The sequence below is a fragment of the Oryzias latipes genome, chromosome 1 (assembly GCF_053564925.1).
Source record: "Oryzias latipes strain Hd-rR chromosome 1, Olatipes_Hd-rR_3.1".
Taxonomy (NCBI): Eukaryota; Metazoa; Chordata; class Actinopteri; order Beloniformes; family Adrianichthyidae; genus Oryzias; species Oryzias latipes.
In genome coordinates this window covers 39,340,887-39,353,346 of record NC_136237.1, presented here as the reverse complement: position 1 = coordinate 39,353,346, position 12,460 = coordinate 39,340,887, and the positions used below count along the sequence as shown (strand labels likewise).

Genomic DNA, 12,460 nt, shown 5'->3' with positions numbered 1-12,460 from the left:
TGTTTCCTCTTCAGGTGCACACAAACCTTAAGAGTCACATTAAATCCTTCTAAGTTAAGAATTTTTGCACAGATACAGAAAAGTAAATTAAAATGAGCAGATTTAAAGGGGAAAATCTCTCAGAATTACTCATTAACTATATATTTATTGTTTTTTTGTCTAATCTGTACATTACAGCTTAAGGCCAACACAATGAAAGGTAAACGTGTGGAACAAACACCCATAACTATAGCAAATGTGGTTTTCAGATCATCTCTAGTACGCTCGTAAATCATGAAGAAACATTACTTTAAATGTATTAAAAAGAATTAACAGCAGAGCCTACAGAAGGATTGTTTTTTTTTTTTAAAGTAAACTTCAAAATAAAAGCACGCTCACAGAAAATAAAGGTGGACCGGCTACGGCGTATTTTCTCATGCAGCTGCCGCTGGAGTTCAGCTGGGAATGAAATTAACCGTCTGGTAAACTGAAATGAATAAAGGTGTTGGTTTGAGAACCGCCAGAACCGGCGCCCACCTCACATCCGTCTGTTCAGACCATGGATTCTGGAAGGAAAAGAAAATTGATATTTGTATTTCAGGGAAGACACAAAAATCTCCTTTATTGAAAGAAAAAACTTAAAAAAACAGGCTTATTACATGTCAAAATGTTCTGTTTTCTATGGATGCATCTGTTCAGATGACTTAATGAAACATTTCAAAGGTAAAATGCGAAACGATGAGCTTTCTTTGCTCAGAAATTTGCTAAATGTTTCCGCCGTAAAGTCTTGAAGTCTGGAGGCAGATCCTGACGGATATGGAAGCCGCCAGAATTCCCGCTCCCCCTCCAGCGGAGGAGAAGGAACACGGAGCTGAAGGATCCTTCATGTGATCGGAGGCTGCAGACCAGACGTGTGGAGCCGCAGACAGAGGATCCGTCCCGTGCCGTCCCAGAGTCGGGACATTCGCACGACACCACCGGGTCCGGAGGCGGACGGTTTTGGTGCAGGAAACACCAAAAGAAGGGGAGGAGCTTCAGCGAGTGACATGACAGTGAGATCTCTCATGAGGTTAAAGAATCTATTTCAAAGTGAAATAATGAAACCAAAGTACACTAAGTTCTAAAATTATTATGGGATGGCCACACGACCTACAGCTTGGTGGCCATTGGTGGTAACAACATGAAAAGAAAACGTGTTCATGCTACCTTTCACACACAACACACCAGGTTAAGTCCACAACCACAAAGTTTCATTGACCTTTGACCTCAGGAAGAGGTTGCCATCTTGAATTGAAAAAAAGAAAAGAAAAAGAAAATGGGGATTTCAAACTATCGCCTCCCAGCTCCTTGAGAAAAATGTTGGAAATAAAGTTTGTAGATTTTGAACGCGGCGTTAGCATGGCGAGCTTGCAAAAGTGGCGCTTTCCTGTTGCTCGCACATTTTTCATCGGAATATCGTGAACATTTAACACATGAATCCCTGGCTCAAGCTGAACGAAATAATACGACATAATATGAAGTTACTAGAAATGTGGGCGTGGTCAAGAAAAAAACCTCCGTTGCTAAGGAAATGAAAAAGATTACTTTTGTTAATTCTTCTAAAAATTACATAGAACCTGCTTGTCACCCTCAGGCGTCATCATAATTTATGCATAGTTAAGCAAATGGATGTTGGATTGTCTGATTTTGGATTGTTTTGTCGCCAATTTACTTTTAAGGTTAACTGCTCATTTCACTGAATGTATTGTCCATTGATTTGATTGGATTTGATTGATTTCAAGCATTGTAGTCAAAGCAACAAAGAATGTACAGATTTATCGAACTCATTACAGAAATGATAAAATGCATAGATTAAAACAAACAGAAAATAAAACAAAAAAAAGTCACTTAAATCACATTTGCTTAATTAAATACAGTGATCAGTAACTAAAGTCAAGTAAAGCTTGATTTATTGCTTGAAAAGGAGTGGGAAGAAGCGAGCTTCTATAATCTCACCCCTACTGAGTTCATTCATTTGATAGTTTTACATAGTTTTGTAATGCGGTCAATATATCCAGTCGGTTTAATATATGTATGTAATGTAATGTGAATAAATAATTTTATTTTGCTCTTTTAGGGTGATTTTGACATCTACCCGGGGACTGCAGATGAAAAATAGGCCTTTGGCTAACTCTGGCATATTGACAGGAATGTTTAACAATATGTGCTGTCCCTGTATAGAATAAATAAATAAAAAAAAATGTTCCGATGTAGATCAAATTTAAGACCTCACAAAAAAAGAAAATGTTCAAAATGTCTATATATTCCTACACTGAGTAGTTTTGTAAATTCTCTGACTGTAAATCTTTTCCACCCTTTATTTACATTTCTGCTTCGGTTCTTTGTTTTTTTAAAATCAATTCAAAGAGCGTAAATTTGTAAAGATTTTAAAACTTCAAATACGGAAGAGAAAGTGCTTTAACTCACGTTAGCTCAGCTCCAGGGACAGCGAGTCGTCTGGCTGTGAGGGCCGGTAGATCTGCTTAGCAAGCTTTGCTTTCTCATTAAACGCTTGAAGCTGGAATAAAAACAAAAAAAACAAAACTTTTAGGGCCTTTTGGAGACAAAAACACATTCTGTAATCTCTTTGCTGCTGTTTTTAAGCAACGTTTTTTTATGTTTTCTCTTTCTTTTAAAGAAACAGTCTTGAACGTGGACGTGTATCCGACTTCCTCCCTTAAATTTTGTACAACGACGCATGAAGTGGGAGGTTTACTGAAGTTTGATCTGCCCATAGACGACATTATGTCTACGTTTCACTTACAGGAAAGCCAATCAAAAAGATATATTATTTTAAAAAGGACATTTAATTAAATACACATTCGAAAAATTTCCCCATCAGAGATGTTTGAAAGAAATGCAATATTTGGCACTTCCTGGTTTGGATCAGACACGCAAAGCAGGATGGGAGTTTGCTCAAAATCCCAAATGCAAACCTCTAGGAAAAAACGAGGAGTTGATCAGAAGTATTGACACTAAAATGGCGTTATGATGAAAAACTTGAATAAATCCTGCCTTCTGCAGGGTTAAATGCCATTTATGGCAAATCTTTTATTAGCCAAATGCATAGATGTTGAATTTGTTTAGAAACAATCTTATTTAATTTGATAATATAAATCAAATCAAATCCAAAAGCGCCTGTAGTTTTTAAAATGCATATAAATGTAAATTGATGAAACACAAAAACAGAAATGTGGTTTTGAAGCACAGCTGTGTGAGGAACAGAGGCGGAAGTGGACCAAAGACAAGAAAATGAAAGGAGGGGAAAAAAGAGTCGAAAAAAACTTTTCCGAATGTTTTGATGGATTTTGTCTGGAATGTTGGAAAGCAGACGGGAACCTCCCACCTTTTTCCTCAGGTTCGCCTTTATCTCCTCCTCTGTCAGCAGCTGTGGTTTCCGCTCCTCCGACGGCTTAGTCGGAGCGACACGGCCCGCCTGGGAAGTTCCTGCCGGGGAGGTCACCGTTGACGGTGCCTTCGGCGCCACGGATGCCTTCGGCGCCCCGGAAGCCTGTGGCGCTGCAGGCTGCTGTGATGTCTTGGCCTTGGTCGTCTTGCTCGATGAAGAAAGTGGCTTCGCTCCAGGTTTGTCTCCCTTGTCCTTCTTTTTACGAATTCTTTTTCTGTCTGGTTTTTTATTTTTCTTCCATGGTCGATACTTTTTTTTTGGCTTTGACCCGTTGGAGGACTTTGTGTTCAAAGAAGCCTGCGTGTCGACGACTGTTAGGAATCGAGACCTGCTGTTGGCGTCGCAAGGAGACAATCCGGTCTGACCTTCAGACGCGGAAAGGTCGAGACCCCAAAGCGGGGCCGCGCTTTCCAATCCACACTGAGGGTCGGTCCACGCGGGGCTGTGAAATTCTGCTGGTTGGCAGGAATGCACGTCGGGGGGAGGGGCGAGCGGCGTGCTGTAGCTCTGAGGAAACGAGCAGTAAGGGTACGCCACATCTCTGGTGGCGTTGGCGAGGTCACTGGGGAAACGTGGGTCTTGGTACAAACTATAATGTGGGAATGCAGCAGCAGCAGAAACGTGAAGGTAAGGAGATGCTTCCTGTCGGTTTCTGTCGCTGCCCACCGGACCTTCAGCATCTTCTTCTTCTGGCTGCATTACACTCATTCTGTTTCGTTCGTGAGAGCCGCCATGTTTCAACTTTTGATCTTTCCTGTGGCGATGTGGCGAGCGGCTGCGACTTCTGGGGGAGGAGGAGGAGCCGCTGTGCTCCCCGCTGACCCGCCTGCTCCCGGTCTTCCCTCCTTGCGTGCGATCCGGTTCTTTGCTCATCTTCTCTGCTGCCATGTTTAGCTTCAGAGTTCTACAAATGTCCTGCAGCTGCTTCAACGCTTCCTCTGAGCGTGGCAGTTCTTCATCCTCCAACTTCCTTTTCTTCCTCCTTTCCAGAGGAGACGCCGCGCGGTTGTCGGAGTTCACGCTGCAGAGCCTCTCGTCTTGTGCGGTTTCGGGTAGCGACCACTCTGGACGGTCGGTCCTTGACTCTGCACTGCTGGTCTGGATGCAGCCCGGCAGAGGAGCTCCGCTGTTGGAACAGGAGCTCCCCCTCCTGAGAGGCTCCTCACTCTTGTTCCGCTCCACAGAGGGGAGAAGGGCGGGAACTACCTCCTTACTATCCATAACTATCTTACTGAGGAGGTTGATGTCCACTCCTTTGTTCAGCACGCTGAGGAAGCGCTCAAAACCTTTCTCCACTTTGCTCTCCTCGTTTATGGACGAAGAAGAACTTTGTCTGGGAACAGGAAGCTGTGAAAGTTCCAGCAAACGTTAAATGTTAGTTAAATATTTGATTTTATTTTTACGACTTGAAATCATTTATTTTGAAGCACAGAAAAATATTTATTGAAGTCATTTTTGTAAAGTACTATGAGATTTTTTTTTCAAGTTTCCTCACTGGATGAAAAACGATAGAAAGGAACGACAAAAACACACAAACTGACTTCGACATTTGTTCTCACTCAGGATGGGAAAGGTTTCTGTGTGTGGCACTAAACTTTGGAACGGGTTAAGTAATGAGCTCAAACAATGTACAAATATCCAAATATTCAAGAAAAGGTATAAAGAAGCTCTGATTTCATGATATGAAGACAAGAAGAGTTAAGGATCGACAGCTGTTTGAATAATTCCAATTATGCCTTTCATCATTTCTGTAATGAGTTTGATAAAACTGTGTAAATTCTTTATTGCTTTGACTACAATGCTTTAAAATCAATCAATCAATCAATGTACCTTTTCATTCAGCACGCTTGAATCCGCTGCGTTGTTCAGGTTCCTAACGGCGTGGAGGTCGCGCCGCCCGCTGATGTCCTCGTCTGCAGGTGACGTGTGGATCAAGCTGGGAAAGGGTGGGGGCCCATCGGAGGCCTGGGAAATGTCGGACAAACGCCGTCATAAGAAAAACCAAAATCCATCCATCCTCAGAAGCTGCTGGATGCCTTTTCTGGGTGACGGGGCAGCTGAACCAGCCACCTTTCAGTGAGGGGCAGGTACAGCCTGAACAGGTCACCAGTCTGCTGCAGGGCCGCACACTCATTCACACCTTTAGAGTAGCATGTTTTTGGACCGTGGAAAAGCCACGCATGCACGAGGAGAACATGCAAACTCCTCACAGAAACTCACAGCTGAGATTTGAACCAGGGCTGTGAAGCCAGAGTGCGAACCACTACACCACTAGGACGGCCCTGAGAAAATGACTTTAAAATATATGTATATATTTGACTACTATTAGGCTGTTCTAAGATTTCTCTATGAAGAGTTGGAAAGTCTGAAATAGCAGCCAGAGTTCTAAAAACATTTGTGTGAAAAAAACATTTAAAAAGCTCATGTTTCCTCGGTTTTGACTTCCTGTTCAAAGCAGAACATTAATCTTTAACATAAAGCTTTACATAGCACATCTCCATCTCAGCTCAAAGAGCTCATAGTGTCATATTTTCCAAAGGAAACCCTTTATTCCGTGATAATTTTAAAAAGTAGAATTTCAGTTGGAGAGGCAGAAACCATCCGTCTTCACGGTTGGACCCAACACTTTGTTTTTAACGAGTCTTGAAGTTCAGGCAGATTCTTTGAATTAAAACCTGAACTTTACCCATCCCAAGTTTCCAGGTTTTTTTCCGTCTTCCGTCTGTTCTCCGTAAACGCGTCCCTGAGCTGCAGGTCCTCATCTCTTTCCGTCTTTAGACAGAAACTCCAGTGTTTTTCTCTTTCTTGTCCAGCTTAATATGCAACAATAGATGTCCTCACTGACTCTGAATCTGCTGGAGATTAACTTAAAGTCCCACTCCGATTATCTTTTAAATGAATTTTCAAAGCGTTCCCAGTGGTCTTTTTATAAAGATTATGACGTCGTCTACAAGTGGATGCATCAGAATGATGTGGAGCATGGAGCTTGTGGGGTGACGATCGTAGCAGCTACATCACAGCTACAGGCTTTTTTTAAATGGCATTTTTTCATCTGCTCCTTATTAACAATTATTGGAATAAAGAAATAATCAGAAATGCATTTTTTAGCTCAATTTCCTTTATATACGTCCTCCATCATGAGAAAAACGCCACAAGAAAATCTTAAAAACCCTTTTCTTTCGGAGTGGTTCTTTAACTGCTAACACAGCACAGCGAATTACATTGAAAACTCTTCAATAATAATATAAACTAATATTATTATACAGTTAAAACTATTTGGTATTATTGAATTTTGTGCACTGAACTATAAAATATACTTTATTCATACTAGTTTAATGTTTCTCCCTTTTTTGTGTTTTGAAAGCCTCTGTTATGGTTTGGTGTTTTATAAACTGGATTGAAAGTGAATTATTGTCCTATTTTGGTGTAGTTGTGATGTTTAAAATGTTTTAAACGTTTTTTTCTTTTAAAAAAAAGAGCAATTTTTTTTCCAAAAGACTTGGAAATGTGGATTTACTCGTCTATAAATATAACATAAATCAACTTAAATAATCAATTAAGTGGTTAACTTTTTGTCTTCACTTTTAATTTTAGGGTTAAAAAATATCTACTATCGTGATTCCTCTATGAAAACATTTCCCATAATGCACTACTTCCATGGACATTTGTCCAGATCTTACCATCTCATCAGGGTTGACTTCTGCGTTTTTGTTCAGCAGCCTGAGAAAGCGCTCAAACGCCTCGTCAGATCGACTCGCTCCTTTAGCAGGTGAGGCAACGCCGCGGCTGGAAGAAGGCAGCGGCGCAGAGGAGGTCTATAAAAACACCAGAAGAAGAAATGAGTGAAATGTTTTTAGGGTGACCCATCGCATCATTTTTTTGTCATTCAAACCAGGATTTAGAGAATGGCAGCAACACAACTTTAAAAGGGGATTAAATACCATTGCTGAAGTGTTTCTGCAGGGTTTTCATGCTGCTTTAGTTTGTCGGTGCAAAGACAGGTTCGTTCTTTAGCAAAACAATGTATGTGTTTGATGTTCTATACCAGGGGTCGGGAACCTTTTTTGCCGAGAGAGCCATAAACGCCACATATTTTTAATTGTAATTTCGAAAGAGCCATACATTAATGTAGTGTCCCTTTCCCACACTGAGGCACGGAGACTTAACCTCTTTTAGGGTTCTTTATTCTGGTTACTATAGACCGCCACAAACGCCGTACAACTCCTGAAACTCTCCCGCCGAGACGAGACGAGAGCGCTTCTCCCAACTTTATATTCCCTCACTGCCGCTCCAGCCCTCCCATTTCCCTTATTCGGCCCATAGCTGAACCCCATTGGTCCAAATTACCTAACAACAGGCTGAGCGACAGAACTGAGAGCCAATCAGATCTCTGCATGATGCATTCAATGGACTCCAGAACTTTTAACGCTGCCCAACAGCCAAGTTAAACTCAGTCCGCGACAATATGTTTAAAACTAAATATACAAGTGAATGTGTGCATTTGATGTAATTTCAACACTTTTAAAGTACAATAAGTCTGTGGATTCTTTTTAATAACATCGTTATGCTGTTTCTAATAAATGATGAGTATTTCTCGTGGTAGTTTTGCTGATGGTCTAGTCTGGTTGATACGTGGTGAGTTTCTGCTTCATCATGCAGGCGTTGAGACTTCAAACGTGATCTTAGGTCTGAATGTTCTGTAGATGTGAGAAAAACTGCTCACATGCAGATACGGAGCCAAACACACACTCACACGCTGCAGTGAGTGACGGGCAGCGGGTTTTACGTTTTTACAATCCCTACGCGATTCACCTGCAGCCTGTCCCCACAACCCCTCAGCCCCACCCTCTGCTTTCTTCCTCACACATCCCGTCCCCGCAACTGCGCGCTCTTTCTCAGAGATGGAAGCGCGCAGTTTTAGGCACGGCAATTCACAGGGTTCCGGGTGGTGACAGTGCTGGCGCAGATTTTTTTCTCCAAGCACCGCTACTACTGCGCGCGTCTGGCATCGCATTGCGCCCGAGAAGGACTGGTCTAATGAAAAAAAAAAGTATAATTAAAGATTTGTCTGCGAGCCACATGTGACCATCAAAAGAGCCATATATGGCTCGCGAGCCATAGGTTCCCGACCCCTGTTCTATACTGTCCAAGATGGATGTTTGCTCCTCAGTGAAGTCACTTTAACAATTTTTCTAAATCCACCTAATAAAACATATGAATTTACAAATTCCACCGATAGAAACCTGCTGTGCAGATGAGGGGAGTTTACAAAACGGCGTGTGAAGGAGGAGCCTGACCGGGACCTACCTGTGGTTTCAAGTTGGCGGCCGCCCCTTTGCCGAGCGCCCCTAGAAAGAGCTCGAAGCCCTTCTCCGCGTGATGAGGAACCGGGACGTTCGGAGTCTAGAATCACAATTAAAAACACGCAGTGACAGTTGAGTAGAAAGCAACACAATGTAGAAAAATACAAATTGTGGGAAAGTTTCATCACTTTCTTTAAACGTAAAGGCGGGGCATTGGTGTTTTTCAAAGATGCTCTCAGTCATCCCCCATAAGGTTTAAAGACTCAATCTGATTAAAAACAAACTGTGTTTTGGGTGTTTCTAACATGATGTTGTGGCATTTTTCTGATGACTCACAAACCAGACGGCTCCAATATTGCTCACAGTTTTGGCTGCATTGTTAATGTTGGGTTGGGGCTGTAAGCTAGTGAGAGAGCGTGTAAACAGAGAACTCTCAGTAACAGGGAGGTGAAAGGGGGGCGGTTTTGTTTCGTGCCAATAGTCCCGCCCACAACTAAGGTGAATTTCTAATGAACTCCTGCCGCTCTGCAGAAACTATGTTCAAGAAAACATCTGTTGGGTTTTTTTGGGCTAAAAACTGTATAATCACAATTAAAAAACCCTGGGAACATTTTAAAAGAGCTCCAAAAATGATCAGAGTGCGTCTTTAAAATTGTAAAATAACTTTTTTTTTGTTTAAATGAAACAGCAATACTGTGTTTATGTTTTTGTTTTGTTTGATAACAAAAAAGTGGTAGAAAAAAATTGCTATCTAAATCATAAATGTAACTTATATTAAAGAAATGAACAAGAATGAGTCAAACTGTTTTTTTGTGCCTCTTAACCATGTAGGATCTTTATTCTTTCTAACTAAAACACTTCTAATTTACCATAAAAGATTACATTTAGACAAGTTGAACATTAAAACGCTCAATCTAAGGGTAATTGAAACAGCATGTCTACACTTATTTGTTCAATCACAGAAATGTGAACTGACCTTTTCTCTGTTGGCTGGTAGAACAGCAGGTTGATGGTGTCTCTGCTTCATGAGTGACTGTACTCTGAGTTTCAGAGGATGGGGTTCCAATAGCGAACCGCCTTCATTGAGCAGAGGCGTCTTTAATATCCCTTTCGGCTTCTGGATCTAAACAGTAAGAGATGATTCACGCTTTGTTATGCAGTCATTTTTGCAGTACTGTGACCTGAAATGCTATTTACCTTATGGAAAAAGCTTTGGGGGTGTCGCTGTAAAATGGCCTTTACCCTGTCTTTAAGAGTTTCACCTGGACCTATACCCAACTGTTGATCTGAGGATTTTTTCTCAAGCAGTCCAATTGTTTTGACAGCAATGAATGCCTTTTTAAGCAGGATTCGTTCCTCTATCTCCTGAAGCTCTTTTTTCCTTCTCAGCAGCTCTGGGTCTGAGTGTTCCCCATCCGGACACTCTGCTTCAGACTCCTTGCAGTTCTGGATAGAAGGACTTGGTTCCTTCGGATACGGCCCACTGCTGATGGAAGAATGGGTGTTGGGGCGGCATATGCGCTCAAGGCGAAGGTCCTGTTCAGCTTCACGCCTGAGGACATTTTTAGAACTGCCAGCATCTCTAAGGCGATGTGCCTCCGAGAATGAATGCTGTCTCTGGAAAGAGTAGCTCCAGTCACGAGGATTCATTGCCAGAGTTCTGAAATTACAACAAAATAGGAAAAAAAAATCAGATTAATGAGAAAATATCAGAATTCTTATTTTAGTTTTTAGCCACTCTAATAAAAAAATAAAACCAATTCAATCATGTTTTCACTTTACTGGACATAATAACTATTTAAAAACGCAAGACTCACAAAGTTGAGTTTTTTTTTAATTCAATAAACACCCAACTTTTAATGGTATAGTTATTCAGCTGTTTTTCAATAAAACTAATAAAGAACTTCAAAAGATGACAGACATTTACACATATCCAGAACAGAGAAATATAAAAAGAAACAATTAATAAAATACCAAAACATAACATTAGAATTGTAGTTTACAATACTAGGGATTGTAATACAACATGTGATCTTCAATGCAAATGGACAGTTTTATTGTGAGTTGTCCAGCAGGTTATAGGCCTAGCATAACAGCTAACATTCTTACCTTACTTCCGCTGGTCAAACGCGCCTGTTGCGTCGACGGTTGTCGCTGTTTGTTTGCAGAACAAAAACAAAGGTTCGGCAATAAAGATTAAATAAATTAGCATCAGTGAGCCTAAAATGGCCCCAAAACAGCCCGATTAAAGAAAGGAGAGCCCGAAGGCTGGTCCTTGGATGCAGAGCTCGCCTTTTTCTCTGTCAGCAGAGGGCGCATTAGCGTCCCCTATTGGCCGGAGGACCTTTTTCCCCTCAAACCCGTGAAGTTGAGATAAGATTTAGTAACAGCGCCACCTGCTGGAGGGAAGACAAATCCCAAAACGGTTCGGTTAAACTAGTTCCATGTCTTGTAATGTTCTAATTATTCAATAAGGATTACAAAACAATTAAATCTTCTTAGCTTTAATCTGTGTAGAGCATTCTTCACATCTCTAAAAGCAAAGCAAAAGCCTCTCATAACTTAAATTCTGTGTCTTTCATCTGCATTTTCTGGGATTACCATAACTCAAATTCAGGAGATCAGTTATACGTGTCTAACTACCTAAGGATGACTACTTTAAAGACTGTATAAAAAAAAGCTAAATTAAAGTGTGTAAAACCACAACTTTTAGATACAATTGCTTTTGCAGACAGGTAAAGGAATACAAATATAGAAATAAAAAACTCAGAAATGATCATTTGTGTCCCATTACATGTAAATGTGTAGTTTCCACTTACTTTTATGGTATCTACATTTTACACTACATACAAGTATTAACTATAATGTGACAACGTTGAATCAAGGAAAACTCCACAGTGAGCTTTTCTTGTTCTGGATAGATTTGCCTGTTCTTCCTCAGATACTAAAGAACGTTTACTCGGTAAACTGGTAGAACAATTTACATAAAAAAGAACAGAAAAATAAAAGTTTGACAGTAAACTTATTTTAAAATAAAATAAAAATGAAAAAAAGAAACGACAAGACAGAATTTTTCTATGAAAGAACCAAATGTGAAGATTTTTTTTCATCTGTACAGTTTGATTTTTCACTTTGTTCTTTTTTATGTTCCTCATAATAAACTAATTACACTGATGCACAGCTGAAACCATGATTATGAATAATTGGTCTAGAAAATCTCCTTCCATGTTCCTCAATTTTCATCTTTCCTTTTTTGTTACTTCATTTCTGAATTAGGTTTGATACATATTTACAACTTAATAAAAAAAAACAACCTGGAATTTGAACCTGCAACCATTAAAGTAACTGCTCAAACCTGCTTAGCAACAATAAATGAAGGTTCCTGTTCTGGAGGTTTTTACCTGAAACAGTTGCAGAGATCTCCTGATGTTCCGGTTCAGGTCCAGGTTCCTTTTCACTCTCAGGACTCCTCACCTTCAGAATCAGTAAAAAGTAATTTTCTGGACTAATTCAGCAGGCTTTGTTGGCCTCCGACCTCCTTGAGTTACCGTGACACCCAGCTGCTTCCGAACCGACACTCACGCGATCTCCAACTGTCACTACATCCACAATCCTGCAGCCTCGCGTTTCTCGTACTTTTATTTTGACGTCAATTTCCTGTCTGCCGCAAAAGCGTTACCATCTCTGTATGCTCAAGTGCCTTGCTCAATGACCGTGAGCAGTTTACCTG

The 12,460-nt window shown here is 40.7% G+C and overlaps 1 protein-coding gene across 4 annotated transcripts; it reads right to left on the bottom strand.

Moving 5' to 3' along the window:
• Positions 1 to 125: 125 nt before the first annotated feature.
• On the bottom strand, positions 126 to 12,310 carry LOC101155251 (uncharacterized). Of its 4 annotated transcripts, none has more exons than XM_078947196.1 (9): positions 12,132 to 12,310; positions 9,928 to 10,390; positions 9,707 to 9,853; positions 8,735 to 8,830; positions 7,108 to 7,242; positions 5,258 to 5,392; positions 3,365 to 4,774; positions 2,446 to 2,536; positions 126 to 545 (listed from the first exon to the last, which is right to left on the bottom strand). In XM_078947196.1, the coding sequence occupies exons 2-8, from the start codon at positions 10,378 to 10,380 to the stop codon at positions 2,447 to 2,449; spliced, it is 2,466 nt and encodes an 821-aa protein (XP_078803322.1). In that variant the 5' UTR covers positions 10,381 to 10,390; positions 12,132 to 12,310; the 3' UTR covers positions 126 to 545; position 2,446. The 4 variants fall into 4 exon arrangements, with proteins under 4 accessions (XP_078803322.1, XP_011481798.1, XP_011481850.1 ...); XM_011483496.4 differs by lacking the exon at positions 12,132 to 12,310 and adding an exon at positions 10,840 to 11,062; XM_011483548.4 differs by lacking the exons at positions 126 to 545; positions 12,132 to 12,310 and adding exons at positions 569 to 1,011; positions 10,840 to 11,062.
• Between the last annotated feature and the right edge of the window lie 150 nt (positions 12,311 to 12,460).

What these genes read in the sequence shown, in the direction of transcription:
- LOC101155251 (XM_078947196.1), bottom strand. Translation starts at nt 10,380, where the DNA reads ATGAATCCTCGTGACTGGAGCTACTCTTTCCAGAGACAGCATTCATTC. An exon ending in CCCAAAGCTTTTTCCATAAG is followed by an intron (nt 9,854 to 9,927) that starts GTAAATAGCATT and finishes CTTACTGTTTAG; the next exon opens with ATCCAGAAGCCGAAAGGGAT. An exon ending in TACCAGCCAACAGAGAAAAG is followed by an intron (nt 8,831 to 9,706) that starts GTCAGTTCACAT and finishes TTGTGATTCTAG; the next exon opens with ACTCCGAACGTCCCGGTTCC.